Source organism: Platalea leucorodia (assembly GCF_965183815.1).
Source record: "Platalea leucorodia genome assembly, chromosome: 9".
NCBI lineage: Eukaryota > Metazoa > Chordata > Aves > Pelecaniformes > Threskiornithidae > Platalea > Platalea leucorodia.
Window position 1 is genome coordinate 20,055,408 of NC_138831.1, and position 27,402 is coordinate 20,082,809.

The 27,402-nt window shown below is 45.4% G+C and overlaps 2 protein-coding genes across 2 annotated transcripts in view; one reads left to right on the forward strand and one right to left on the reverse strand.

Annotated features, from left to right (window-relative positions):
* The window catches only part of MAPKAPK3 (MAPK activated protein kinase 3), a 134,915-nt gene that overhangs the window by 49,913 nt on the left and 57,600 nt on the right, over nucleotides 1-27,402 (forward strand). The window lies entirely within an intron of this gene.
* CISH (cytokine inducible SH2 containing protein) lies at nucleotides 1,868-26,180 on the reverse strand. Its single transcript, XM_082322700.1, has 5 exons — nucleotides 25,443-26,180; nucleotides 21,329-21,555; nucleotides 11,226-20,882; nucleotides 10,877-10,996; nucleotides 1,868-9,636 (listed from the first exon to the last, which is right to left on the reverse strand). The coding sequence occupies exons 1-3, from the start codon at nucleotides 25,487-25,489 to the stop codon at nucleotides 20,380-20,382; spliced, it is 777 nt and encodes a 258-aa protein (XP_082178826.1). The 5' UTR covers nucleotides 25,490-26,180; the 3' UTR covers nucleotides 1,868-9,636; nucleotides 10,877-10,996; nucleotides 11,226-20,379.

Genomic DNA, 27,402 nt, shown 5'->3' on the forward strand with positions numbered 1-27,402 from the left:
TGGTAGGAGTTGGAGAGGGTGCCAGAAGCTCAGGCAGAGATTTCAAGACCCTGAAACCTCCCACAACCACATGACCTTGAATAAATGAAACAAGAAGCAGCAAATTGAGTTTGAGCCTGGCTTGTGCTACTGCCCCGTGCTTTCTGCTTCTCAGTGCCGTGGCTCCCACCAGTCGTTTGCCTGTTCCGGGTTCAGACCTGCTGCGTGTCCCCTCCTTCCAAAGCAGGAGACGATGGGAACTTTTCTCTCAAGCCCTGCAGAGCTTCTAAGGAAAACACTCAGCATGACACTGACAATTTAATGTTATTCTTACTGCCCATTTACAAGATAAAATTATTTCACAGGCTGCTGGCAGCCTGGGAGGAGTGAATTTCTCACAGCCCTGGCCTTTGAATACATCTTCTAACATGTGGTTACTGAGTTACTCTGGGTTGGCTTCAAATTAGTCGAGATTTGAGGAGAGGAAATGTTGAAGTTGGGTATTGACTTCCAAGGTACTTTTATAAGTCACTGTAGCAATGCTGCAGGCTGCAGATGGTGCCTGCTTTTTCTGGTTTTGTGTAGTGCACACATGGAAGGGTTGCTTTCCTGGAAGAGGTGGTCTAACCCACAGCAAGTTGTTCAAAGAGAGGAGGCAAGGAGTCACATTTTCTGGTGTTCTCCTAGGCCAGACCAGGGAGGTCCCTTAGGCCTTGACATCATCAGTGCCATCAGTTTTTTGGGGGATATTATCATTCTGCACATTATTTTGAGTCTAGTACTACTCTGTGAAGTCCTGCGAACTCTGTTCTGTCTCTGACCCTGAGTTTTGCTGCTGTTTTTTGACTCAAGCTGATAACCACAGCTCTGGCATGTTGTGCTCCAGCCAGCAAGTGCATTGTCTTCTGGGGTTGTTCATTTAATGCCATCAGCTTTCCCCTAGACATTGTAACAGATTGTTTGTTTGCTTTTACATTTAATGCCTTTCAGCCCCCAAACCTCTTTCTTCCCATGTAGTTATTGTGATTCTGCTTCTAGTGTTTGATCAGACTTTCTGATACTGCTTTTGAGCCTTTCCTCATCTCCATTTTTTGTTTTTTCCTGTGTATTTTTCCACCATGGAGAAATTTTCATAAAACGAGAGCTAGCAAAATCTTTTCAGCTCACGTATGCTCTTGGTTTGGGAAGAAGCATATGCTCGTGTTTGGGGGAGAGGCAGCTGTTCTTGCTCTTCATGTAAAAGACCTTAATGGATTCACGGGATTATGCTGCTGGAGTAGCTGTTTCATCAAAGCCGTAGCAACTTCCTTCTTGCCTTTCATTTTCTTAGGCTATTAGATGTATTTGGTTTCTATGAACAACTAAATAAAATGCAGAAGCATAGCTCTTTATTAAGATTTTATTAACATTTAATTTGCTTTTTAGTTTTTGGTAGGAGATCAAAAGGCTTCACTCTTTCCTAGAAAGATAACAAAAGGGTTGCAGTGCTGTGCTAGGATAATCTCCCTCTAATAACTTCATGTGCTCTGCGAAGCTCTGGGCAGAGACCGCTGCCATCGGGGCTACGTGAGAGGAAGGTGCAGTGGGGGTGTGCGACCGGTGGCCAAACCAGAACTTGGGAATCTCCTGGTGCCACAGGCAGGAGCAGCTCTGCCGACCACACTGGGAGTACCCTTCCTGCCCCCGGCGTGGAGGGAGTCCTGCATGCTTCTTGCTCACCTGGAAGCATCTGAAATCCTGAATTCAGGCCCTCCAGAGTTCACCCTCCCTCAACCCATCTCCCTGTACATGCTGCTTCCTCCCTGTTGTGCTTTTGTACTACAAGGGTGAATGCTTAGTAGAGGATGATTCCTTGTCACAGCTTCTTCATGGTCTCCTGAGTTTTTGCTAGTGTGTAGTTGATGCAGGCTCTGACAAATGAGAGTGCACAAACTCAGCAGCCGTCTTTCAAAGATTGCCTGTAGACTCTTCATCTGGAATCCTCCTTTTTCTCCTAACAGGTTCAGTTTCTTTTTAGCTACCTTTCTGTGCTAAGTCCTTGAGGGACTGGGAGTGCAATATATTTGGGTTGTTTATAGATGCTCTGCTTTAATGGAGTTATTCCCAAGCCTTTTAGGATGTCTTCACTGTGCCTGAACGTAGCTAGAACAGCATAAATAGCTTTTTCTTTCATGTCTCCGTTTTTCCCTCCTTCACCAAATATTCTCCTTTTGGGTGCAGGCTCATGGTTAAAATACACAGGAGTCCTTCTTGGTTTTGTGACTTGTTGCTTTGCTGCAGCAAAGAGACAGGATGGAGCTGAGGGAAGACAAGAAATTCTATACCAAGTTAAAAAAAAATTAGTATTATTATTAATGCTTAATAATTAATTATTATTGCTTCTCTCTTTCCATTACTGCAACTGTCACAAATATGCGCAGGTGCCACATGTCATTATTCACTCAGTTATATGCAATGTCAGCAGCTACTGCTTACGTGGATAGAACCTGCATTTCAGATGTTACTTACTGCAAGGTAGCGGGGGTTTTTTTGATAACAGAAACTGCTTGCTGCCATCGCAGATCAGTGGCAGAGTAGTAAAGCAATTATCATTTTTGTTTGTGAAGTCTTGAGTGATTTTTGATCCATCCACTGTTGCATTTGCTATTTACTTTCCCTCTAGGAAAGGTATGGTTTGAAGTTTGCATATAACTTGTTTATTATGCCCATCTCCAAAAGGTGAAAAAAGTCTCAACGTTAGCTTTCAAACAAGCTGTGCAATGATTCCTTGAAGTAGCTATCAATGGGTTAACTTTTTATGAATTTATTACCTAATCTGAAGGATAAGGAAGATGATCAGCTTGCTTTTCCTCTGGGAAACTGGTATCCTAAAGCAAGCAGATCCTATCTCTCCCTAAACGTACAGATATATTGCTATAATACTTCCTTTGTCCTGTCTTCCAGACATTAAATGCATAGTTATGCCCTGCCTGAGCAAGTTTCCTTGCAAGTGATGAGCAATTCCTGGTGTTCAGAATCTGAGCATGGCTGCATCCTCTGCAACTTGGACTGGCTGTCCCTGGCACGTTGGCTAACTGAATTGTGCCACATGCTATTTTGGCTCCTAGAGTAAAGCAGCTTTTGCCCTTCTTCCTCTTGGGTGTTCTCTGTGCCCATTGTCATGCCAAGAGTTGCAGCTGAAAATCCGGCTTGCTGGACTCCATGGGACCTGCAGGCTGACAGCAAGGGCTGGCAGAGCAGGGAGTTTGGAGCAGCTGGAAAGAAGCAGGAATAGTTGCAGCGCAATGTTTAAAAACTGTCCCTGTCTCTTTGTGGTGACCCAAGAAGGGTGCAGAAGGCATGAGACTGCCTGTGTTGTTAGCCATGGGAGACGTCTCTCCGATCTGAAATTAGCACTATCATTGGAAGAGGCTTTTCCCTGCGGACTGGCTCTCGGGTGCAGTTTGGGAAAAGCCTGTGCAGATTTCTTGCTCAGCAGTGGACGGGAAGCTTCCAAAGGTATTCACAGCACCATATGGTTGCAACGTGATCTAGTGCCAATGTATTAATTCCCTCCTGATACTGCATATCATATTCCCTCCTGATACTGCATATCTCTCCCTATTTGTTTGCCTTCTCACTTGTTAGTTTGTTCTCCTGTTGCATGAGACTGTCTGGGAGAAGTTTGGAGAGAGCAGAGTCAGGTGAAAGGTTTAGGAACATCGCTAATGCAACATCGCAATATCCTGCAGGAAGATGCAGAACCTTTATTGGTGCTTCTCAGTCCAAAGGAGATGTTTAAGCAGCTCAAAGGCTGTACAAACCATCTGTAATAACAGTAAATCAGTGCAGAGGCTGAACCTGAGCTGGTACAGCCCTCACTAACCCTACAGCTGGAAATGCTGAGCCTCTAAAACTGCCTGGATGCAAATGGGGTGCGTTTGCGTGATTTGCACCCTACCAGCAACAACTCACTTTGGCAAGAGGACCTACTGGTGCTCCAGCGACGTAGCAATGCTGCCTGCAGACCAGAGCAGGAAAGTGCACACGGTGCAGTGCGGTCTGGTACCTTTGCAGCTGGATAATCTGCTACAGCGAGAATGTCTGCACTGAGCTCTCCTTCCCTGCTCCTAGGTCTTCCTGGGGAGAGCAGCCACATCTGCAGTGGGCCATTTGTGGTGTTTCCTGCTCAGAAATATTAGGAATTTGATAACACTGTATTCTAGTTGCAACTGCTGGAGGAATTTAAATAGAATTCATGAATCTGGCAGCTACACAAGCCTTTGCGTGAATTTATTCCCATAAATTGAAGGTATCAGGGAGACATTGAAGAAGACATCTCAACCCTGTTCATCCTTCAACTTGACGATTATCTGCTTTTCAGCTGTGCCTGAGCCCTTCACCTTGCACAGGACTGGAGATCCTCTGTTCAGATGGGAGAGATGTGCACTTATAGTCAAAGAGCCCAGGACAATATAATGTAAAAAAGTGAGCAATAATGTTTGCATCCTGTCCAGCCTACATTTATGGATAATGTGTTTCACCCCCGTAAATTCCTTGTGAACACTTCCTGACTTCCAGTTCCAAACTGTAGTTTGGAGGTGCTGCCTAGTAATGAATTGCTTTGTTTTGTGGGATAGAGATGTATGGAGTAATTCCTATATGTTCCTTAGTGACTTGTGCATCAATATGTGGATTAAGGATAAATTCTAGCCATGATAAAATTACGCCTGTGCTGAATTTGGCACATTTTCATAAAGCCTTTAGAAAACCTCAGATGAAAAATCTGTAGAAAGCCAATTGCTATAAATAACTGTGGTATGTCGCTATGTTTCTATTTATCTTGCAACTGCAGTGAGAGCTATGGTGTGTAAGAGGTTTCAAAGCTTGTTTCCTATCTGCTCCATCTTTACGTCCATACCTGTGACCTACAGCAGTGAGCGTCCTATTCTCTAAAGTCCGTAGAAATGTTCACGTGCTGCAACAAGTGATGTTGCAGAGATGCTCAAACCGGAGCTAATCTGAGCTTCTGTGTCCATTCAGTACACATCCATGGTGATACCAGCTTGGGTCCCAAGAGCAGTGTAGCTCTCTGTGGGACCCTGTGTCCCCAAGCCTGTAAAACCGTGGCCGGTGCCTGATGAGTGTCTTCCCATTCAGCCCCACATGTGCTCTGGTCCCTTTTGTGACAGCCTTCCACTTCTGAGTGGGATTGTAGAGAGTATAGGTGGGATTGAATGGGGTCATCTTGTATATCCCAGTGGTATATCCCCTCACACTTTTTAGGAAATCAAAGTATGACTCTCCCAACCTTGCAGTGCTCTGTGTCCTTGTAACGTTGGGATTAATTTCAGAACCTCAGTGCAGCGGGAAGATAGGTTGCTTTATGAGTTATTACAGTACAGAGAGGGCAACTGGAGCTCTACAAATAGAGAGTGTGTGCTCAGTGTCCTTGGCCTTACTTCCACCACTTCGGTGTGCTAATCACTGCTGATGGGTTTGCATAGTGAATAGCAATTCCTGTCACATGGTGAATTCTGAGTCATTTTTTGCCCCACAGCTCACACTGAAAAGAGTGCGTAAAACTGCCACCTTACCCCCGTTCCAGGCATTGATCCCCAACCCGAGACACCCCTTTGACAAGATGTAAGGTGCAGGCCAGGTGTGGGTCTTATGTCCCTTCCAGACACCAGGGAAAGTTCATCATCAGCTTTTTCTTAAACAATATTTCCAGCTGATCCTGTGCCTAGCATCTTGCCCTCTGGGTTTTCTATATTTCATAGAATTTGCCCGTCGAGCGAAGCGGTGAGTGTTGGTTGTTTGTTTTTTTTTTTTTCTTTTTCTTTTTTCTTTTTAATAAAACATATTCAATTAGCTTCCTTAGAAAAATCTCCCTTGGTGCTCTGATTGGGTGTCTGGCAGAGGAGGGACTGCTGTCAGCATGTCTGAGTTCCTGGAAGAGCTGAAGTGCAATGAAAATGACCCCAGGGAGCAATGGGCTTTCCACAGAAACCCGACAGTCTGGGGGAGGGCTGACTGAGACCGGATGGTTTTAAGAGCTCATTTAGTTTCCTTTCTGCAGCCTGACAGAGAAATGGAGGGAGTGACAGTGCTGCCCATAGCTTCAATCACATCCTTCATCAGTAGGGTCTTAATGCTTCCTCCATCATCGTGCACAGTAACGATACTGGGCCGTCCTTCTGTGGTTTTTCTGTGTGCCGCAGGGCACCCTGTGGGTACCGTCAGCATTCTTCTCGTTTCTGGAGACCCAAAAGCTCAGCAGATAACTTGTCCACTCCCTATTTACACTACAGATTTTTAATTCTAGATCATATTCCCATTTGTATGATGTTTTCCTTCACCTTTCACTATTTTACTTGCACCGTACTTGCCTCTCTACTTTTAAAGAAACAAACATGAATTGCAAATTTCATAGCTGTGGTTTGGTCTTTTCCTTGGCTTGTACTTCTGGGCTGATCTGGTGATAAGGCTTGTTCTCACCTTTTTGGATCATTGTCATCCCACAGATGTTCTGATGTTTACAGAATCACTTCAAGCTTCTATCTTCTTTTACCTGGACTAAATGCCTTTTGCCTAGTGTTTTGAGGGCATTCAGGGAAGAAGGGAAAAATACCACCTCAGTCCTCGTAAGCAGAGGCCTAAGGGAATTAACATTAAATGAAAAATCTGCCTGTGCTACAATCTGGAAATAAGACAGCAGTGGAAAGGAAAGATCTAGAAGTTGTTTTCCACCCCAGCTTGCTTGCCCTTGAGTGCAGACAGCAGTGTCCTCTGGGTGCAGCCTGAGACATGAGCAAGCAGGGGAAGGTGCTCCTGCTTTGCTGCTGTCAGACTGAAACTGCTGTGTAGGAAAATGCGTGCACCTGCTTTGCATGAGTGTTGCACAGCAGGAAGACAGCAAACCTTTGAAGCCTACGGCTTCAACCGCCTTGAGTTCAGGAGCTTGTCTTTATCAAGAAGTCAGAGTGTGCTAAGCCAGTGCATGGATTTATAGTGTGCTTGCTGCTCTCTGTATACTCTCAGTGTCTTCCAAGAGGTCGGTTTTATGTAATTTACTAACTCACTGAAATGATTTAATTACCTCATGTCTGAAACTGAGACCAGAACCGTGGGGGACTTAGGGTACTCTGACAGTGCAGGGCTATGCTATCCTCCTGCAGGTTCTGCCAGGCTCCGAGCATGACAGACTGTTGCCCTGAAAAATAACCCACTCAGGATTTATTCCCACACCTGTAGCATAGGGCGAGCATCATCTCAGACTGCAGGCCCTGTTGGCACTAAGATCTAAATTGTTTTCATCCCTGCATGGAAGGTTCTTCAAAGTTTAAGTAGAAGAAAGAGGCATGCAGCTGTTGATGTTACACTTGATCTGTGGATGGATCCTGCTCAACAAGCAGCAAATATAACTCTGCTTCTTGGGTATTGAGAAGTCAGAAATGGCTCTGCTGTCATTTCCCACCCTAGGATGCATGAGCACCCCAGTAACATGAGTTTCCCCCACTGGCTCCTCCATTTCTACATCAAAGCCTTTTCTTAGGCTGTCTGCAGTCACTGCTGCACGTAGTGGGTGTGACACCCCTTTCCCACACACTTCCATAGCTTGGGTGACTTAACTGGGAGCGGCACGACATTTACCACAATATGGGAGGAAAATCAAGTTCACAGTATTGTGCATACGTCACAAAATACTAGTGCATCATATGGAAGAGGCAAAAAGTACTTTTCCAAGCAGGGGAGGTTGAGTACAATTAAAAAATTATCTTTCCAAGCTCCTTTGGTCTGCTTTGGAGACTCAAAAAAGTAAGTGTACACATAACAAAAGTACTTGACATTTAACAGCACAGGGAAATGAAAGTAATCAGATATGATGTATGAAGACAGCAGGAGGGAAATGCTCTTTTGTAGTTGGTTTCTTTCCAAGCAAATCATCTTAGTCACTTCTGTCAAGCTGGGTGGAATAGGTGTTTGTCATAAGAAGGGTGTAGCTAGATGTAATTAGTAACAGAATCCAGCTTTCCATGAAAAGCTTATCAGCTGATGTGAGGAGTCAGACCTGTTCAGGTACTCTAATGTTACACTGCTCCTGCTAAATCAGAGTGAGTTTCCAAAGAGCAACTGTGATTCATCGCAGTCAGCAGTGAGCTACCCGCCACCACGACAGGGAAAGGGTGGGCTGTCTTCAGCACTCCGGCAAGCAGAGCGCTTGCATTTGTGCAAGAGCAATAACAATACAGGGTGCGAGCTGTGGGACGAGAGGTCAAGTTGGAGTGTTTTCCATTTGAGAGGGAAAGGACCAAGGGAAGACCTTATATGGTTAGGAGCCCAGGAGACAGCTTTAGTTCCTGAGCTTATAAAGCCAGGCTTAGAAATGTGGGGTTTTTTCTCTGCATGGGGATATGTGCTTGATTGCCCTAGGGACAAGAGAAAAGATTTAGTTAAGTCACTTGTGCTTTCCTCTATTGTCCTACCGGTCTGATGGACTTGTCTCTTCTCTGGCAGTGCTGGGGAGAAGGGAGGTTGGGCCTCTTACAAATAGTTCTCGCTAGGGTTTGAGGCAGAATTGCAGAGGGCAAGAAAAAGTCACCTTTGTACAGAATAGCTTTGGGCCTGACTTTCTTTTCGTTAAGGTTACTTGTATCGGTTTGACCTCAGCGGAGGCGGTAGCGCAGAGAACCAACCCCTTTGTGCACTGGCCGTAATCATTTCTCCAGAATTGTTTTTGAGGTTGTTTTTAAATTGCACTGCAGGAGACTCTTCAAGCTTGGGTAGTGCCGCATTAATTTTGGTGACGGGCTTTTTGCCCATTGTTCGTAGAGGGCATTCCCGTTGTGGCGTTCCCAGCCGGGCGCGTGGCCTGGGGCTCTGTGCGAGGATTCGAGCTGAGGTTTTAGGTCAGAGGAGGGAGACCGGGGGACCTGAGCTCAGTTTGGTCCCCTGTGTCCCTCACCCAGGGGACCTCCCCAGGCCACCCAGGGGCAGCCCTCGTCTCCGCGTGTAAATCTACTGACCAAACGTGAAGCGTTGATGTAGTCCCGTGTCATCCCTGGGGATAAAGGAATGATTTGAATGCATCCTCTGTTCTTGGATTGTTCAAAGGATTTTGAATAAGATGCAGAAGATTACTTTTAGCTTAGGATAGCAACAGGAACTGCCTGATAGCTAGAATAACTGGTTTAAGTGAATACAGCTATGGTCTGTCTGGTTTGAATTTGACGTTGAAGAAATGACCTACTTTCTGCAGGGAGAGCTGTCATTTTAAAATAGACATTAAATTGTTACTTGGTAACTCTGTGGGGTTTGAAGTTTAATAGTCCCCCTTTGTCCTCAGCTGCTGAATTTTGTTGCTGCCTTTGTCTGTCTCAAGGTCAGTCCACCACTGATAGTTTTGTATTGCTGATATTTTCTGGTGATGTGGAAGCAGCTCACCATTACAGGGAACAGAAAGGAGGAATGACATGAAAACTCCGCTCATCCAGGGACTTCTGTCCAGTACCATGTAGGAGATGTATATGCAGTCCTTGTGTCCTCAGCCTTTCAGTTCCTGCCTCCCCACTGGAGGCCATGGAGGCGGCACACAAAGCCCCAACATCTCTCTGCCTCAGGGGAACAAAAGAGGAAACGTGCTGTATCTGCCAGTTTTCCTTGTGTTCCCTGAACCTGAAAAGAACAAGAAGAAGAAACAAAGTTGCTGGGGTTCATAGATTTAAATAATCAAATTAAAAAAAAATTATCCAGAGACTTTTCTATGCAGATTGCTGATGTCTTTGCCATTTTGCTATACTGACTCCATTGCTTTAACTATTCATAGGTTTGCTAGTATCCGTGTTCCTTTTCCTTGTTGCTGTGAGAAAGTATCACAGCCATGATTCTTTCAGGATAGGGGGCAAGTTAAGAGGTTTGTGTCCACGGAGTAAGACTTCAGAACATGTTTCATGTTGATTTTTAATAGAATCATCTCAGCATACATACCGATCCCGAAGTTTAGAAACTGTGTCTGGAAGATGAAGCTGAAGAAAGCCTATGATGTGAACAATATTCGATCGCTAGCATTCTTCACACAAACACACACACATAAACACACATGAATGATTTTGGGGTTGTCTTCCACAGGAATGAGCTGGGCTCTTTCTTTGGCAATGGTTCCAACTGGCATGAATGCCTTAATGGCAGAGATGGTAAAGGGCCTGGTTTGGTTTTTCCCCTTTTCCTTTAGTTGACAGCATAACATATAAGTCTCATTTAACTTCAACTCCCTTTGCATCAAAAAGCCATCTCTACAAGGCAAAAGATACATGAAAAATCAGTGTTCCCTGACATAATTTGAAGTGCTTCCTTTTGTAGGCTTTAATCATTAATTGTCTCCAAAACAGCGCTGCTGTACTGATTATATCAGCCATAGGAAGGCTGGAGGGCAAGGGTAAAAAAAATAATTCCTTTATACTTTGGTTTCCTGAGATACTGTCTTTTGAAGTGCCCGTCGTAGAAAGCAAACATACTGGAACAGCAAGGCACGGGGAATATTTATATCTCTGTAGCTGGTCAAGGTAAACCCTATGAGGAATGTTGACCTCAGCTAGCTACGTCATCCTGTATTTGTTGGGTCATTACATGAGATAGATAGCTGGCTACCTAGAATCCACCAGTGTCCATAACATGTTCCCTTTTCATTAAGTCATTTGTTTTGTCAATAACTGCAGAGACAATTTTGAGAGCTTTCCTTTTTGCTCCAGTAAGAATTAATGATGCTAGGTATAGGGATCACTACAGGATACACAGCATTTGGCGTAAGCCTTTGGGGTTTTAATTCCACCTAAGTAATAGGCTGAAGAGGGATGCTGGCTGCTGCTGCTGGAGGAATGGGAAGAGATAATTAAGAAACAGCTTCTTTGACAGTTACCTATTTCCCTTAGTAAGAAGAGAATGTTTCTTTTGGCTCGCAGGAAAAGGATTGTCTTCAGTTTAAGAAGCTCTTTGACAGGAGTACTGCTCTTCCATCAGCTAATTCCTCTTAGAAGAGCTGAAAGAAAGGAGGTGATTATTAGAGTGATAGTAGGCCAAAAGAAAAATACAAAATAAACTGCAAAATTAACATATGAAATCTGCTTGTTGCCTTCTGCAAACAGGGTAAAAAGCATAAGCAAGATAATTATTTTTATTGTTTATTAGTCAAGTAGGACTGGATTGATAACATGTGGCAGGGGTTATCTGATTGTGTTATAGAGTGGACTGTCTCTTTCTGAACTCACCTCTCTTCCCATCGAAAACTGAGTGGAGTATTTCCACTTCCAGTAGTTGTGATGGATCCTTCCTTTGAAGCCATGATTTTTATGAAGAAGCAATACCAACATGATGTTCAGTGCATATTTTCTGTCAAAATCTGCTAATACACTTTTATGTTTGGAAACAACAGAAGCCAGCATGTGACATTTTCACTTGCTACACAAGTCCACGTCACACTGTGACACTAATGTGAGTTATTTTGGTTTTGGCTGTGTGCCTGATTTGTACTGTTTTGTGTAATAAAGGCTCATCTTTTCAGGTAAGACAGGCTGTGTTATACAGCCAGGCAGTAGAAAGCTAAGGGATCTAAAAAATAATAGCCTTCAGGTACCTTCTTCGTGCAGCACATCCGAACAAGAGGGACTTGCATACTAGGGAGTGTGCAGATCTGGCCTCCTCCCTGCCTGAAACACAGATTGGCAAGGCACGATGAAAGTCTTCCCTTAACCCATATAAGCTAGAAGGTTATGTGCAGCCTGGGGCTGCACGAGTATGTCGGACCAAAAATGGTGTGGATGAAGAGAGACGGACTGAATCGAGTAACAGGCAGCTGTAGGAGTGGCATACCAGTCTGATTTGTGTTGTCTGAGTGGTCTACATTGAAAGTGGAAAGTGCAGCTATTCACTTGGTAACAGAATCAACGACTTCTGCAGCAAAGTGTTTCCCCACTACCTTAATGACCAAACTCTTCCTCCCTGCTAGTTTTCAGTATCCTGAGGCACTGAGGTTATTACGACATTTGCACACCCTTGCTTGGAACTGCTGTTTCTGCATACCCCTGAGTCAGCAGCCTGGCAGGTCACGCTAACCCCACTCCTCAGGATTTGACCAGCAAGAAAAGGTTTTGCATGCACAGGAAAGCCTTCAATCGCCTATATTCTTGGAAAGAAGAGAGTAGTATGGAGTCCCCATGTTGGCCCTGTACGGGGGCTGATCCGCCTCATTCCAGCAGTCTTGCAATGCTATTTTGTACATGTTCTTTCCGAAATGTTGCCCAGCGCCTCTCAGCCAAGATGGCTTTCATAGCACAGGACTGGAGCGAAGGGAATTATAGGGGTGAATTGCAAAGAGTCTTAGAAGAATGTAAGGAGTATTCCAAAACCAAAGGCTTAGAAATGAAGGAGGTATTTTCAAAAAGAGTTATAGAGATTTTCCAAAAGGTTCCCTGGAAATAATATTAGGTCATGTTTTAAGCTTTTTCAGATTTACATTTTAATCATAACAACACCTTTTACTACTATTTAACACTTTCAGACATGTGCAAACACATAGCATGTGCGCTGTGCAACATGTTTCTTCAACATATTTACAGGCTTGGAGGTAGTGTTTTGAACTCTGCCTCTGCAGTGTTTGGCAATGACTGCGATGACACTTGCATGACGGGAAGTATCGTTGCCAAGTTGGGTAACTTCTGACAAGTATAAACACGGCTCTGCCTTCTGTAAACTAGATTTCAAACCATATTGCTGTTCTGGGGAAGAGACAGTTCTGACATTAAAGAATATACAGTCTCTCTGATCAGCTATTAAATCTCTCTGCTGGTTTGCATTGAGTCAGCCTATGAAGAACAAGCAGCAAGGGACAGTTGGATGGGACGGGTGCCCCAGGAGCTTAGCACTGGGTCTTGCTGTCTCTTTGTCACAAATATAACCTAGATCTGTTGGGTTTAGGAGTTGTCATCACTGAAATCTCTGTCTTAGCCAATGCGAAATGAGTTTGCTGAGATCAATACAGGTTCATCTGCTCAGTTTTCCACAGACTAATGGTTACATCCCAGAGTGGCATTGCAAATGTTCTGACTGGCATATTTGTAGGTGAATTCAAGTGAAGCCAGAACTTAACTGTACAACGCACAATGAGCTTTCCTTTTGCTTTTAATAAAGAAATGTCCAGGTTAGGGTTTGTGCATGCTGGTGGGGCAGTGTGTGAAGGAAGGTTTTTCTTGTATTAAGTAAGCTGCACTTCAGTGTTACGGTTTCCTCTAAAGCCAAATTCACATCAGAATTACACCAGGGATAAAATCCTTGGCTGTAAAACCTGGAATATCAAGTGGACCAAATTCAGCCCTGAAGTAAGTGCATTTCCATCATGCTCAATGAGAAACGAACCTGGATTTAGCCCATTTTGTTTTACAGGTTTCACAGGCAGGGCTGTTTCAGTAAGAGCAGCACTTCTCCAACAGCCGCAATTGGAAAAGTTGCAGCGTATCTTCTAGATCAAGGCAATCACATGATGCAGTTACGCAGACTGCCGGGCTGGAGTCCGAGAAACTTGAGTCCTGGCTGAGCTCTGCCACTGATTTTTGGTTGACCAGCTCTTCCTTTGTCCTTCCATCTGGCATATTTAGGTTTTTGAGAAATACCAAGTCTCTGATTATATGTTTGGACAATCTAATGCTGCAGTAGCCAGTATTATTTCAAGTTTTTAGTGTCACTGTAGTTGCATAGGGATACCATAGAGCAAATGCCTTTCCTGCCTAGATAGAGTGCTCTTAAAATAGCTATTTTTACAAAAACTGACATTGAATTCATTTTTACAATTCAAACCTGAGCTGCTGCAAAGTGCAGTTACACCTCATTTAGGAAGTAATGGCGTTCAGGAGAAAACCCTTGCCAGTAAGGTCTGAGAAGGGGGAGCAAAAGGGTGAGAGTGGTTCCTGTTAGCAAAAGGAAACCCTTTTCTGCAAATCTAGGTTGGTATGTCAGACTGGGAGCAGTTCTGACTGGATCCTTCCCTCTGCTGGGGCAGGCTGCTTTCTCTGGGGTCTGGTCTTTTCTATATTTAAATTATTCAAATGATGATTTTGCAAGAATGCAAGACCAGCTCTATGTGGAGCTGACCTGTGGGCCATCTAGCCCAACAACGTGTCACCAGTTGTGACCACTACCACAGCTGATTGAAAAGAAATTGCAAGGATGAAGCCACCAATGATTTACAGTAAAATTTCCTTTTTTGTTGAATCTCATCCTTAATGAATATTAGCTAAAGTTCTGAAGCTTTGCTGTATTCCCTCCTGTTTCCAATCCAAAAGCCCTCTAAATTATTATGTTAAGACTTTTATGTTATTATGTAAAACCCAAATTGCATTTTACTTACAGGAATCCTTTTCATACTTTCCTTTTGAAGTTTATTGCCCAGGCAAACAGTGAAGCTGTTAGAATGATTTTTCTTCTGTCTGGTCTACATTTTGCCTACCAGTAGCCTTTTCCTTTGAACAATATAACCTTTTTTCAAGTAAAAAAAAAAACACGTTCTTGCTAAAATTTGGAAGAGTATGTTTGTGTACACTCATCCGTCTACGTGATGTGAATACGGAAAACCTCTAATTTTATTCCGAGGCCCACTTTGTCATTTTTCTTTAATTTGTTTTTTGATGTATAGCAGAGGTGATGACGGATGTCTGATTGATGTTGCAGCATTATGCCTGCTCCCGAAGGCCACTTGCCTTACTTGTTTGTGCAGTGTGTAACAGAAGCCACACGATCGTTGTGTTTCTCAGGAAGCGTAAGTGGAAGATCAAAAAGGGGTTCACATGAGGCAGCATTAGCCTCCAGATAAAACCATGCCTCCACGCGTTCCTATTCCCTGACACTCTGGCACCCGTGATTATAAAAAAATAAATAGGCAGGACTGGGTGTGGGTGGAAAATAGACGTGTCTCAAAAGAAATTAGTCTGAGTCTGAACGTGTTATCAATGCACTTAGCAACTGCATAGCCCTCTTTTTGCTATCATGCCGTTAGGCAATACTGGCAGGACTGGGTTCCCTTGTACTCCCTCTTAAAAATTCAATGCTAGCTTGCTGTGAACAGAAAAAGGCAAAAGGATGAACGTTTCTGCCCAAGGACAGGGCAGATCTCTTTGAATAGTATTTCATTTTTACATTTGGTTGGTTTGTTTCACAAGCAACTGCCTAGTCTGATGGTTTTTTCTTTCATTTTCTCCTGTGAATGATAGGTGGGGTTCACTGAAAATGAGACATAGATGTTGTGACGATGCTGCTAGGAACTGAGTGAGTTGGAAGATGTTACTTGGCATCCAAAGTTGCCCTGGCACATCTTTACTGGATATTGCTTTACCCCATGCTCCAGACCTTTGGACTGCTGATGAGTTCAGGAGTGGGGAAAAGAATAGTGCATTTCCATGAGGATTGCAAGTGTTGCAGCAGTCATTAGGGAGAAACAGGAAAGGACTGTGATAATTGGCTTCTGACAGATTTGAACATGAGAACATGATTTGATAGAGCAGAAGAGCCATACATAGAGTGTCCAGTTAATTTTGATCTTAATTTTCTTAATTTCGTAGGTAGCAGGTAAGACTGACAATGGAAGTTGGACTAGAAATGCTGTGTAATAGGCTGATACCTGGAAACGCCTGACCATGTCTGTCATAAGAGAATTAAATACACTCTGCTGATTCACTTCATTTCTTGCTGGTTCATCTGGCTTGGGCTAAGGGCAGTTGTGCACTTCTGGGATCTGGGGAAATGCTGTGTGAGGATCTGGGGAAAGGAATAAGATTTCAGTAAGTTTGAGAGGATAGGAACATGTGCACATAAACGGGTTATTTTTCCTTGCATGTGTTGCTGTTTCAGAAGGCTGATTATTTAAAACAGAAAATGATACCATATGTGCCTGACAAACTGCAGGGTATTTCTGCTGTGGCAGTGAGCCATGGTAGCATGGTTTCAGTCATGGACTGGGATTTCTATTCCTGATCCTATCAGTCTGCTTTTCAGACTCTAAAGTGAGGGCTTCACATCCATGTTTCCATCTGTAGTCAGAAACTACAAAGCAAGAGAGAATCCAAGAAAATCGTCGTGCATTGGCTCAGCAAACTATACAGGTGTCGCTGGGAGAGGCGTTGCACCTGTACTTCAGTGATTATAAAGGTCAGTCTGCATTTCCACGAATGCTCCTGCTTCCAGAGATGTGGAACTCAATTGTAAAAATCAGTTCAGTCTGCACGGAGGTTTGGCACAGGAGTTCTCAGAACACGAACCTGTTTGCTTTAACAAAATGTGCTGAAGATGCAGGAGTGGGAGTCGTTAAGATAACAGCCGATGCAGTAAAACCATGTGTAACTGCAGTTATGTATTGGCTTGACTCATGCCAATTGTTTCTGCCTTCAATCTGTGGAAAGGGAGGATTTTATATATGTAGCTAGGGAGAGTTTAGCCCAGCTAAGAAATTAAGAAATTACTTAATAACGTGTCAGAAATGCTGTGTCTTTCTTTTCAGTATTTTCCAGGGTTCTCAAAGTTCCCTTTTAAAGATGGATGCAAATTTTCCTTCCTTTTGTTTTCATTTTTCCACTTACTTTGATTGTGTTTTGTTTCTACCCTGTCTAGCTCGCTTTCCACATTTCCCGTAAAACCAAGAGGGACGTGATTTGTTTAACAGCTTAAACTTGAGCAGATTATTCCGTTGCCAACATTTCCTGGTTGGTGTGCAGTGGAAATCTAGCCATGGACTCTCACGTTGAGGAGGTTGTGGAAACAGTGATGTTTGCTAGTGAATGCCAGCCCCATGACTGGCATCGCAAGGACAGCATGTGCTTCAGTAATGCTTTGAAGCCGTATTTTGAACTTTGAAGACAGTGGATTCAGAAAGAGAGAATGATGGAGAGGAACTAGTTGAGCTTGGTTTTTTCTGAGCATGTTTTATTGTTTCCAGTGGTTGAGAGCATGCCGTGCCTTGCTTTGGGCAGGATGGGGGGACTGTGGCATGAGCATCTCTCCTGGGAAGTGAGTGCAAAGCAGCTACAGTGGAGTCATGTGCCAGTAGTGGGGTTCCCTCAGTGTATTCCCAGCCTTTCATGGAGGCAGGACAGATGGGGTGGCCTCTGTCTCCCTCTGACACCGTAGGGCAGATCCAGCTCCCTGGTGGTTTCCTCGCCCGCTGTCTGGCGCGTGAGGTGATGAAGGGGTGCTGGGCCAGACTGCAAACATGGGGAGACTGAGGCCTAGTGGCAGCAGAACATGAGGAAAAAGCTGGTGCCGTGAGTCTCGCATCCGAATCATGGTCTGCCTTTTGTGAACTCATCTTTCAACACTACCGTGAACAGAATTTTTCTTTGGGGCCAACTTGAAGCTGGCTAGAAACAAGTTGCCAAACTTCCACTTACATTCCATCTCCTTTCCCCTAGGTTGTAATGGTTTTCTATGGCACACAGAAACAATACAAAAATCATTCCTGTGTTTTTCTGCATCGTTAAAGAACGTTCCTTAAGCTCTTGGTAACTTGGGACTTGGGGTCTGCTGCTGCTCGTCTGTGTGCAGTAGAAACCAGGCCCACGCTGATGATGATTTTGGTGTTAACTCTCCCAGTATCTGAAGGACTTTTCTTTTTGTTAAAAGTTTTTGTGTCTTGTTTGAAAAAAGTGGTCAGGAGTTTGTCTGGTCTTCTTGGCGAGAATTTCTGTGAATAGGAAATGAGTTAATCCATTTGGATTTTACCAAAGACTTCTACATCAAGTGGCTTTAAAATATATTTAAAATGTTTATTTAAAATCCAAGTCAAATTATTTTTAACAAACTGTCTCAAGATAGAAGAAACTGACTTTTTGGAGTAACTGTATTGTTTATTCTTTGTATTGCAGTAGCACCTAGAGAACCCTATTGTGCTAGATGCGGAACAAACACGTAACAGAGATGGTCCCTGCCCATACGGGCTTACAGCCTTCAGCTTAGCCTCTGCATCGTCCTGCTGGGGGATTAACCAGGCATTCATTCTTGTTACATGCTTCTGCCGTTTTGGCTGGGCTCTCCTGGGGCAATGAGGTCAAACCTGCCAAGCTAGATTTCCTCATTACCCCCAACAGAGAAAAGATCAAGTAGGAGGCAAGTTTCAGAGCGCTGAACAACTTGCCCTTTCCTGCTGTACATTTCTCAAACTGATTTTTCACATGCTGTAGCTACCAAGCCTGTGGCTGAGCCATGTGGGCTTCCTGAGATCACTGCTGCTCCTTGAAGAGCTGTAGTTTCCTTGTTCCCAGTGTCCTCAGGCAGATAGAGGTGTTTGGATAAAAGGAAGCCTTTTCAGTGGTTTATGGTTTATATTATTAAAAAAAAAAAAAAAAAAGTTTTTCTTTTTTGTTTTGCCTTCTAAGTTTTCATTCTCAATCAGTACCTTCCCACGGTTCCTGCCATTTGGGGCAAGGGGGAAGGATATAATAAAAAGCAAACCTGACATCACACGTGCACGCTGTCAATCATCAAAGTATCAAAAACAAAGCTTGCAAGAGCACAAACTTGTATAAATGGGGAGGAAAAAAAAAGGACACTGACTAAGCACATCAGGCCATCTCGTCCTTTTGGGCAGCTTTAAGTTAGGGTGGAAGAAACTCCACCCATGTTTTGAGCTTGTCTCCTGGGTCACCATCCTATCCTTTTCCACCTTGTCTCTCAACCCTCAGGTATAGCTAGGATTTGTCTCTTCTAATTTACAGAGCCTTAGAGAGACAGTCCCAGGGAGGGATGAACGAGGAATCTTTAATATGGGTTCATGCTTGATCAAGTTATGGGGCCTTAGGGGCAAAAGAAGCCAGAAGATAATTTCTCTAGATCTGTCTGTTCCCTTCTCTACTCTCACTCAGTGGCATGGACTGGCTCCTACAGGCTAGAAGGGCGATGGGATCATGTGAAAGAAGAGGAAGGGACAACTTCTCTGTCTACACTTGTTTTTGGGCAGATCCCATCGGCTGTTTATCCCTCCTGTCCACAGAAGAGCAAGGGAGAGCCATTGTGCTTCATTTGCAGGGGTGTGAGAAGTAAACCCAGAGGAAAAAATTTAATTAAGGATAACAAATGTGCAAGTTAGAGAAAGGGACAGGAGAGGTCTGGACCGTGGCAAACAGAAAAGTTGAACTGTGGTTTCCAGTGTGTGCTAGATCCTAGCTCTGATGATTGAAGCCGCATGGCTTCTGAATAACTCTGGCAGAAGCAGAGCAACTGGCAGTTTGGCACTGTATTGGCCGAGAGGAAGGGCAGCTCTTTCTGCTGAGGTGCTTCTAACTTGTTACCCCCCAGAAATAAATAAGTAAATATCCTGAAGCTGTGTGTGTCTTTGGTGCAGCTCAGCAGAGCTGTCTCTGAACCCCTGGTCAAGGAGACCTCATTCTTGCCCCATGTCTCTCAAGGCAAGAGCACTGTCAGGGAACAGCACTTCCAAAAGGCGAGCCAGATGCAGAGTGCTCTGAAACCAAATCCCTCTGCCTGCAAATAAGAAAGTTGGGTTTCCGATTACTTGTTTCTAAATATTTTGTCACAAACTGCCTTTGGAGATGGGGAAGATGAAAAAAAACGGGATGAGTGCCCCCTGGCCCAAGCTCAATATCCAGAATCTCTGCTTAAAGCTCTCAAGGAAGAAGGGCTTCCTCAATGAAGTCTCCTGTCCAAAACCTGTGACGCAGCATGCATCTCTGGGAGATGCACAAGCTGCTACGCATGTGCTTTGAGGTTACGATACCCAGCCCTCTGTAGCTAAGGAAGAAAAAAAAATATTCTTTACCTCTGTAGAGGTGGGTCTAGATACAGTCATCTGAGTCCCACATACCCCAGAAGTCTGGGGGAGCTTGGATGTGGACTCCTGTGACCTGTTACAGGGACAGGCTCAAACAGGTACTATTTGGATGTGAATCCAAATCCAAATTCCCACAGATCTTTGGCTGCCAGTTGGCTGGGAGCCTTTATTCTATCTCTAATTCCACAAAAGAAAAAGAAACAAAAAAACCAATAAAGTAAAAGGTGCTTTTAAAATACCATGAGGAGAGAAACTGCCATGGAAATAAATAGCAAAAATAACAATGTTAACATGTCCGGTGTCACAGCGACTCTGAAATTCAAGTAGTGTGCACATGCCTACAGCACTTTCTCACAGCCACTGTCAGCGCAGCCTGAGGTTCAGAGCTCAGATTGTGTCCCGTTGTTCACTGAAACAACCAACTCCTCCCTGGTGCTGGAATGGATTTAGACAGAAAGGGAGAGGAAAGATGGATGCAGTCTCTGCTGATAATCAGGTCTTTACTGTGCCCACCTGATGCCGCGCTTTAGCGGGACAAAGACACGAAGTTCTCTTATTTCTGTCCCTGTCTGTCATGCCTGAGATATAATGGCCATGCTTCAGAGTTGGAAAGGGTATTGCTTCAAATAGTCCCCCATCCGCCTAGGTAGAGGGAGCTGGTCCACGTCAGCTGTAGACTTGTTAATCTGTAGCCGGCACAGGTGCTGTAGGCTGGGGATGTTGTCTTTGCGGCTGAGCGGCCGGATGAGTTTCAAGTGTACTGCAGCTGCTGCCATCTCTTTTTGCATGGGAGGTAGAGGAGATGGAGGCGGGTAAGGAGCCTCATTCTTGCTTTCCATTGTGCAGGACATGACATAATGCTGGATAAGACTGACCACATCTGGGAAGGCCAGGATGCGAGGTTTGGACAAGTAGTTTGAGTCTAGCCGGAACTTGCTGTCAGTGTATTCGATGCGCACGTTGGTGGGACCTCGATTTGTCTTGACAGAAAGTGTGAACAGGTAGCTGGGGTGGGTGCTGTCCCGTACCAGGAAGGTGCCCTCAGGCATCTTTTGGAGATGCTGCTTGGCCTCGCTGGCAGTGATAGATCCCCAGTACCAACCTGGAAAAGGATCCCAGAAGGAACTTGTTAGGGAAAGAACATATTAAAGGACTGGCAGTGTATTTAGAGAAGCCTCGAAGCCTACTGAGTTCAGGGCTTGGGACGTACCCAGGTTTCCTACCTATGCTTGTCATTGCTGTGCTGAGGCTTGGGATGGGGATGACTGCTTTTGCAGCTACTGTAGTTTACAGAGAAAGAGGGGCATTTTTGCAGTTCTTTCTCCTGATTCAGTTATAAAAGACAAAGCTTTTGCTTACATTAGTAACTCACGATAAAAGTTTGTAGAGACTGAAAATACACTTGCTGCATCCACAAGAGGCAGCCATGGCTGTGACAGGACCAGGTTCCTATCTGAAGTGGGACCAGGAGATCCTTCCTGGAGCTCAGATTGCAGAGTTGGCTCCCTGCAGCCTTCTGACCCCTTGACTTTGTGAGTTGAGCCTTACCAGATTCTCGCAGATAGGAGAAGGTCTTTGCAATGCAGAGAAGGTCTTCTTCGGGGTCTCGTGTCTGAGGTGGGTTGCTGTCTGGAACTGGTGCTGCAAAGGCAGGCGCAGACTCCTCCTGGAAGGCCATAACTGGGAGAGGCTGCATGATCGGCTCTGACAAATCCACCGCAATGCCCCTGAGTGACAGTCTCCTGATCTTCTCCTCTGCCAGCAAAGGATGAGGTCTGAAATAAAGGGCATACTCTGCTATTTTTCCTTGCCTTGAAATAGGTTGCCGTATCTGTTCAGTGCATGCTACATTGTACTACATGTTATGTTTTGTAAACAGATCCTCAATATGATTATGTTTCAAACAGAGAGAGGCAAGGGGGAAAAACTCAGACAGGTAAAGATAAGCCCATAGAAACAGGGAGAGAGAGTTGGCCTCTTTCGCCTTGTAAAAGGTGGTCTATCTTGCAATTTAGGTTGATTTGAAACCTGATATTTTTAGATGCTGCCTTTTAACATGTAGTTTCAGAGGCAATAAGGTTCATAGCAGCATTACAGCTTCGCTTATATCATTACAACGCTGGAGCATTTCTTTTTCTGCCAGTGGGTTTGTTAGTCATTTACTGTAATATAATTAGAAGCAGAATGGGGAATAGCTTGGGTTTTGCCCTACCCGCTTTCTGCTCAAGGTTGACCTGATCCTAAATGTGTCTGCTAGAACTCAGGGTGAACTGATCTTGTAGTAGAATAATGGGAATTCTTGTTCTAGCCAAGCCTCTGCACTACACAAACCCTAGCGTTCAACGGCACGACAGAGATCTCGGTGCAACTGTAATCCCTGCAGGATTACAGCGGTAGGAGGTTCTGCCATGACTGGGCTGCTATGAACATTAATCCCTCTGTGGCCTAAAGATAGTGTTAGTGGAGCTATTCAGCATCTAAGTGCGGTTTCACAAAGCCTGGAGCTCTCATGGGCCATGGGTGCTCCTACCTATGCTTCTCCTATTCCATTGGTATTTAGAAAAGAACATTCTTCCTTTTTCCATATGTCAAATCACATTTCAGAAGCAGGATATCTACTTGGCATTCATGGCATTTGATCCTCATTTCTTAATGTCTATTCATGGGTAGGAAGCCAAACCTAATAACTGATTGCTGGCCCTTTATCTTCACCAGGCACCATTGATCACAGGGACTGCGTTTTCAGTGGCTTTCACAGAACAGTGGATCTGAATATACTTTTATACCTGGAGATCGCCATTGGGAAACCTCTGAGTTCTCTTTTAAGTCCCACCTGAGCTACATTTGCAGGTGTTGAGGGGTGCATTTTTAAAGATCTTTGGATGTCTCCCTCTTAATGTCATGGTCTTCACAAATGTCTAGCTACCTGCCTTCCTGGGGAAAGGAGATTCCTGATTCTCCGTTTCCCGCCTTTTTGAGCAAGGAGGACTACAAACCAGATTCTTCACTGTACCGAACCTAATATAATAGTTCTCGCTGTGCAAAGAGGGTGTTACACAGGACCGTTGGCAGAGCATTCTCTCTTGGGTGCATTCTTATACCGACTGCTCACTGAGCTGAAAATGACTGTGAACAATGTTGAGTGAAGTCAGTCCCGCACCACTCATTGCCCACTCACTCCCCAGAACTTGAATACCACAGTCCAAATTCCAAATCTCTCTGAACTTATTTTCTCCTGGAAAAATTTTCTGGCCTTCCCTTTGAGAAAGGATTTGAACAGGAAGAAAACTTTTCTCATTCCTAGCATGGAACTACTTTTTTTTCTTTTTATATAGCTACTTTGGAGAGGAAATTAAGAATTGGCTAAGAGACTGGGAAGGAAGGGAGAGAGAGCAAAGCTACCTGGGGAAACGTACTCCTGTTTCACTGCAGAAAGTTGTTAATTTCAAGGGCTGTACCAGTTCACAGTTTGGTCCTCCAAAAGACACATCAACGATGTGAATTTGTCAGTAGGTTTCTTTTATAAAGCCACTGTGGGTCTCTCTGAAGCAAGAGCCCATGTGGTTGAGATGAGGTTTCCCACTGTGCTCGCTCTCTGCTGCCTTACACTTTCTGCCACCTGAAGCTGAAGGAGCCCAAACCCCAGGCAGTCACTGCGGAGATTCTTCCACTGCAGCCAGAGAAGGGCCGTGCTTATACTCTTTCTGTTTTCCTTCTATCTACCTGCCTTATGCCCCTCCTTCCCCTACAAAAAGTCCTAGTGCAGCTGTAGTCTCAAAGGAGCACGGTGGGATTAGAAATTCTCATAGACTGGGAGGTGCTGGTGTCCTAAACAACTTTGTACGCAGGTTGAAGAAAAAAGAGCTGCTGCTGTGACCAGAGCAGCTCCAAGCATAGGAAGGGGAGAGCAGAGGGATCAGTGAGTAATGGCAGACTACAACTTTTAATGCAAGTACATTTGCAAGAGGGATAAGAAGAGTTTGCTGGGATAAGGACATGTTGAAAGAGGTATGCGGACATGAAAAAGTCAGCCCTTTAATGGGGCAAAGTAAGTATTCGAAAATAATTAGGTTTTGTAAGAAAGAAAGTAGAGGAGAGATGTGGAGGATCAGGACTGAACAGAGTAAGGTGTTAGTACAACAGCTGCGATGAGGAAGAAAACAAATATATAAAATTTGGCATGTCTAGCTGGTAGACTGTGTGGAGTCTGGAGAGAAACAACAAATTAACTTCCTTGTGCTTTGGCAATTAGCGTTTCAAAAAGCCTTGGAAAGCCAAGAAAGTTCAAGAGAATCAGATACGTCTGACATCATTTAGTGTTAGCTTTGTAGTTACTTTGCTGATAAGCTAAACTTTGTAACACAGCACAAATAGCACAAGAAAAAGTGTGTCGAGCTGCTCTCCCTTCCATCAGCCACATCCCAAGACTCCCATGGGAGCTTGGTCTGAAGAGGAGGGAGAGTATGGAGCCCAGGATATATGAAATCCTGGAGGATAATGAAAACTGAGCAATAAATGGTCATAAAAAAAAGATATTAAGAGACAACCATCTACACATCTGGCTACATAACAAGTTCTTAGTGGGTGAAGGGAAGCAGTAGCTCTGGTATGTTAACCCTGGAGAAAAGCTTCAGATAAGGGTTTCACAAAGCCTAAGTTAAAAAATTAGTTCCTTTTGCAGCAGTAGACTGAAAATGAGAGTGAAAACAAACCCACTTGAGTAGTAGGAAAGTATTGGTAAGCATGAGCTCTGCTTGTCTGTGGAACAGATTTTGGGGGAAAATGGCAGAAAAATCCCCGTGCTTTAGTCTTTGAAAGCAGACAAGGCAAACACATTGCCTCTGAGGAAAATCCGCTGAGGGTGGGAGGGATGGGTAATACCGGCATTACGGCTCGGGCTGAAACAAATGCTGACACTTTCCAAATATGCAGCATGTGTAAAAATGCTGGCTGATTCCTGCAGACCAGGTATTTAAGCATGTTGATGACCTGAGCTGATCATACAGACACTGAAGTGCCAACACACCGAGACCAGACACCAGTACCAGAGAAGGGACTTGGATGTTACCTGTTATACTGAACAAAGTTGGTGTAACTATATATGTGCCCCCTATGGCCTTCATTCTACAGAATGCTGTGTATGGGTAAGTCTGTATATATGTACATACATTTCATCTTACCCATAAAAGCAACAGAAAGAGGAAATTATGTGTTTAGCGTAAATATTTACTTAGAAATGGACAAAACGTCTGAAGTCCGGGGAAGCTTTTCCTTGTAAGCAGTTTGTTTCCACCGGGACATTAGAGAACACCTACAGTCTTGAGTTTGTGTCCCCGCTGGTGCTGCACACACACTGAACAACATGCTCCAAGTTTTTACTCATTTTTACTCCCCCAAAGACTTTGAATACCATGTAGTTTTTCAGCAATAGAAAACATGGAAATCAGGAATCCTCTATGGTCCTGTGATTTTGGCCATGGAATCTAAAAAGCAGGGAGACAGGACACACACGCACAACTTAGCACTCACCCAGCCTAAGTCATTCCCATTCCATTACAATCACACATGGCAACTCACACGAGCTGAAAAACTGTCCCAGGGAATCTTACTAATTACAATTATCAAACCACAGCTTTTAAAAGGTGGTCGCAAAGTATCTTACCCCTGAACACAGAGGATCATGTCACTCCTGGACCAAGGGAAAAGCATGAAGCCTTCAAGAAGGTGGGAAATGCTTTCTCCTCTTCTCTTTTTTTCTTCCCGTCTTTTTCTTCGCTTCCCAGAAGGAGCAAGCTAGTTCCAGCCTCTGGTCAGGGGTTCACGGCAAGAGAAGGCTGGAGAGTCCCAGCAAACCCCTTCCGCAGTAGGTTGTGTTTCAGACACAGAGAAAGCCGAGCAGAAGGCGAATCAGGCTGTCCGAGAAAGACTTTGCAGATTGTTTAGCAACTTTGGCCAGGAAAATGCGTGTACTCTCAGTGCTTTAGAAAAATAATGTATTCTCGTTCTGCTTTTCAGAAGACGACGACAAAAAAAGTTTTAAAAATAACCAGAGAAAAGGGAAATTACATATATTTAAAGAGGAAATAATCTTCCTTCAGAGCAATCTTTTAGAAAAAATATTCAGAGCACTCTGAAATAATAATAAATAGATATCAATAAATAATATCTCCCCGAATGCTTGGGGGAAGAGAGCCGGCGGAGCAGCAACCTGCTTTTTCACTGACTCCAGAAGTAATGAAGCTCCGAGAAAAAAAAAACCCTACTAAGTAATCTTTTGTTTGCCCCTTTTAATCTGTTCCAGGAAGTGAGGGATTCCTGGAATCGTATTGTATTCACATCACTCTTCCGATATCAGCCTCGCGGGGGGGGGAAAGGGAGAGCGAGAGAGACACGGTATAAATAGATGTGTCCATAACGGCCGCGTTGATGTCAGCACCGCTCGCCGGGGGAGGGGAGGGGAGGGAGCCGAGCCCTCCCGGGAGGGGAGGGCGGGCAGGGCAGGGCGGGCCGCGGGGCGCTGCCGGCCGTGCGGAGCCGCCGCCGCCGCCGCGCGTGTTCGCGGAAACGCCTTTGATCCATTTCCAAGAACTTTCCAGGAACGCGGGGCCGCCGCGCCCGGCGCTGCCAATGGGCGCCGCCGCCGCCGCCGCCCGCCCCCGCCCGCCGCATGCGCCGTGCCGCCCGCCGCCCAGCGCCCGGCCCCGGCCCCGGCCCCAGCGGCAGCGCCCTGCCCCAGCGCCCGGCCCCGGCCCCGGCCCCGGCCCCAGCACCCGGCCCCAGCGGCAGCGCCCGGCCCCAGCGCCCGGCCCCGGCCCCAGCGCCCGGCCCCAGCGGCAGCGCCCTGCCCCAGCGTCCGGCCCCGGCCCCGGCCCCAGCACCCGGCCCCAGCGGCAGCGCCCTGCCCCAGCGCCCGGCCCCGGCCCCGGCCCCAGCACCACCCGGCCCCAGCGGCAGTGCCCGGCCCCAGCGCCCGGCCCCGGCCCCGGCCCCAGCGCCCGGCCGCGGGGCGGGGATCTCCCGCCGACGCCTGCCTGGGCTCACGCTAAACTCCCCGCGTCGCCCTGCGAGTCATTCGTAGCATTCATTTATTTAGTCGTATTTATTTTTAAGCATTCATTTATTTAGTCGTATTTATTTATAAGCGTTTCCGGCTATTTTTATGTATTTGCAGTTATTATTTTTATTTATAGTTTTTAAAGTTTGGTTTTAACGCCCTTCTCGCGTCCCAGCGTTCTCCCCAAGCCGGTGGTGGCTGGCTGGGTCGCAGGAGCACCTGTGCACTCCGGGCGCTGAGGAGGGCCCAGGCCGTGGGGTGGAGGCCCCGGGAGCCCAGGCGTCTCCCTGGGATGGGAGAGGGCCGAGGCAGCGGCAGCTCGGGGGGTGCAGCCGCCCCCTCAGCTGCCCCTGCCCTCCCGCCGCCTCGCCTGGGGTGTCGCCTGCCCGCGCTAGCAGGGAATGGGTCACGCAGTCTGTGGGAAGCCGGTGTGCTGTCGTGTCTCGTAGCCTGGGCAGTGAAAATATGGTGGTCACGCTGCATAGGGTGGCCCCGTGTCTTGGTCATCTGGGAATCCCCTGTAAATTTGGATTTCAGTTCGGCTAAGTCTCCTGGAAAGGGTTGTACC

Bases quoted from the DNA above. Each gene is read 5' to 3' on its own strand.
- CISH (XM_082322700.1), bottom strand. From the start codon at position 25,489: ATGCTTTTCCCTTGGTCCAGGAGTGACATGATCCTCTGTGTTCAGGG. The intron at 21,556-25,442 runs GTAAGATACTTT...CCTTTATTTCAG, and splicing joins ATGATCCTCTGTGTTCAGGG to ACCTCATCCTTTGCTGGCAG. The intron at 20,883-21,328 runs GTAAGGCTCAAC...ATCCTTTTCCAG, and splicing joins CTCCTATCTGCGAGAATCTG to GTTGGTACTGGGGATCTATC.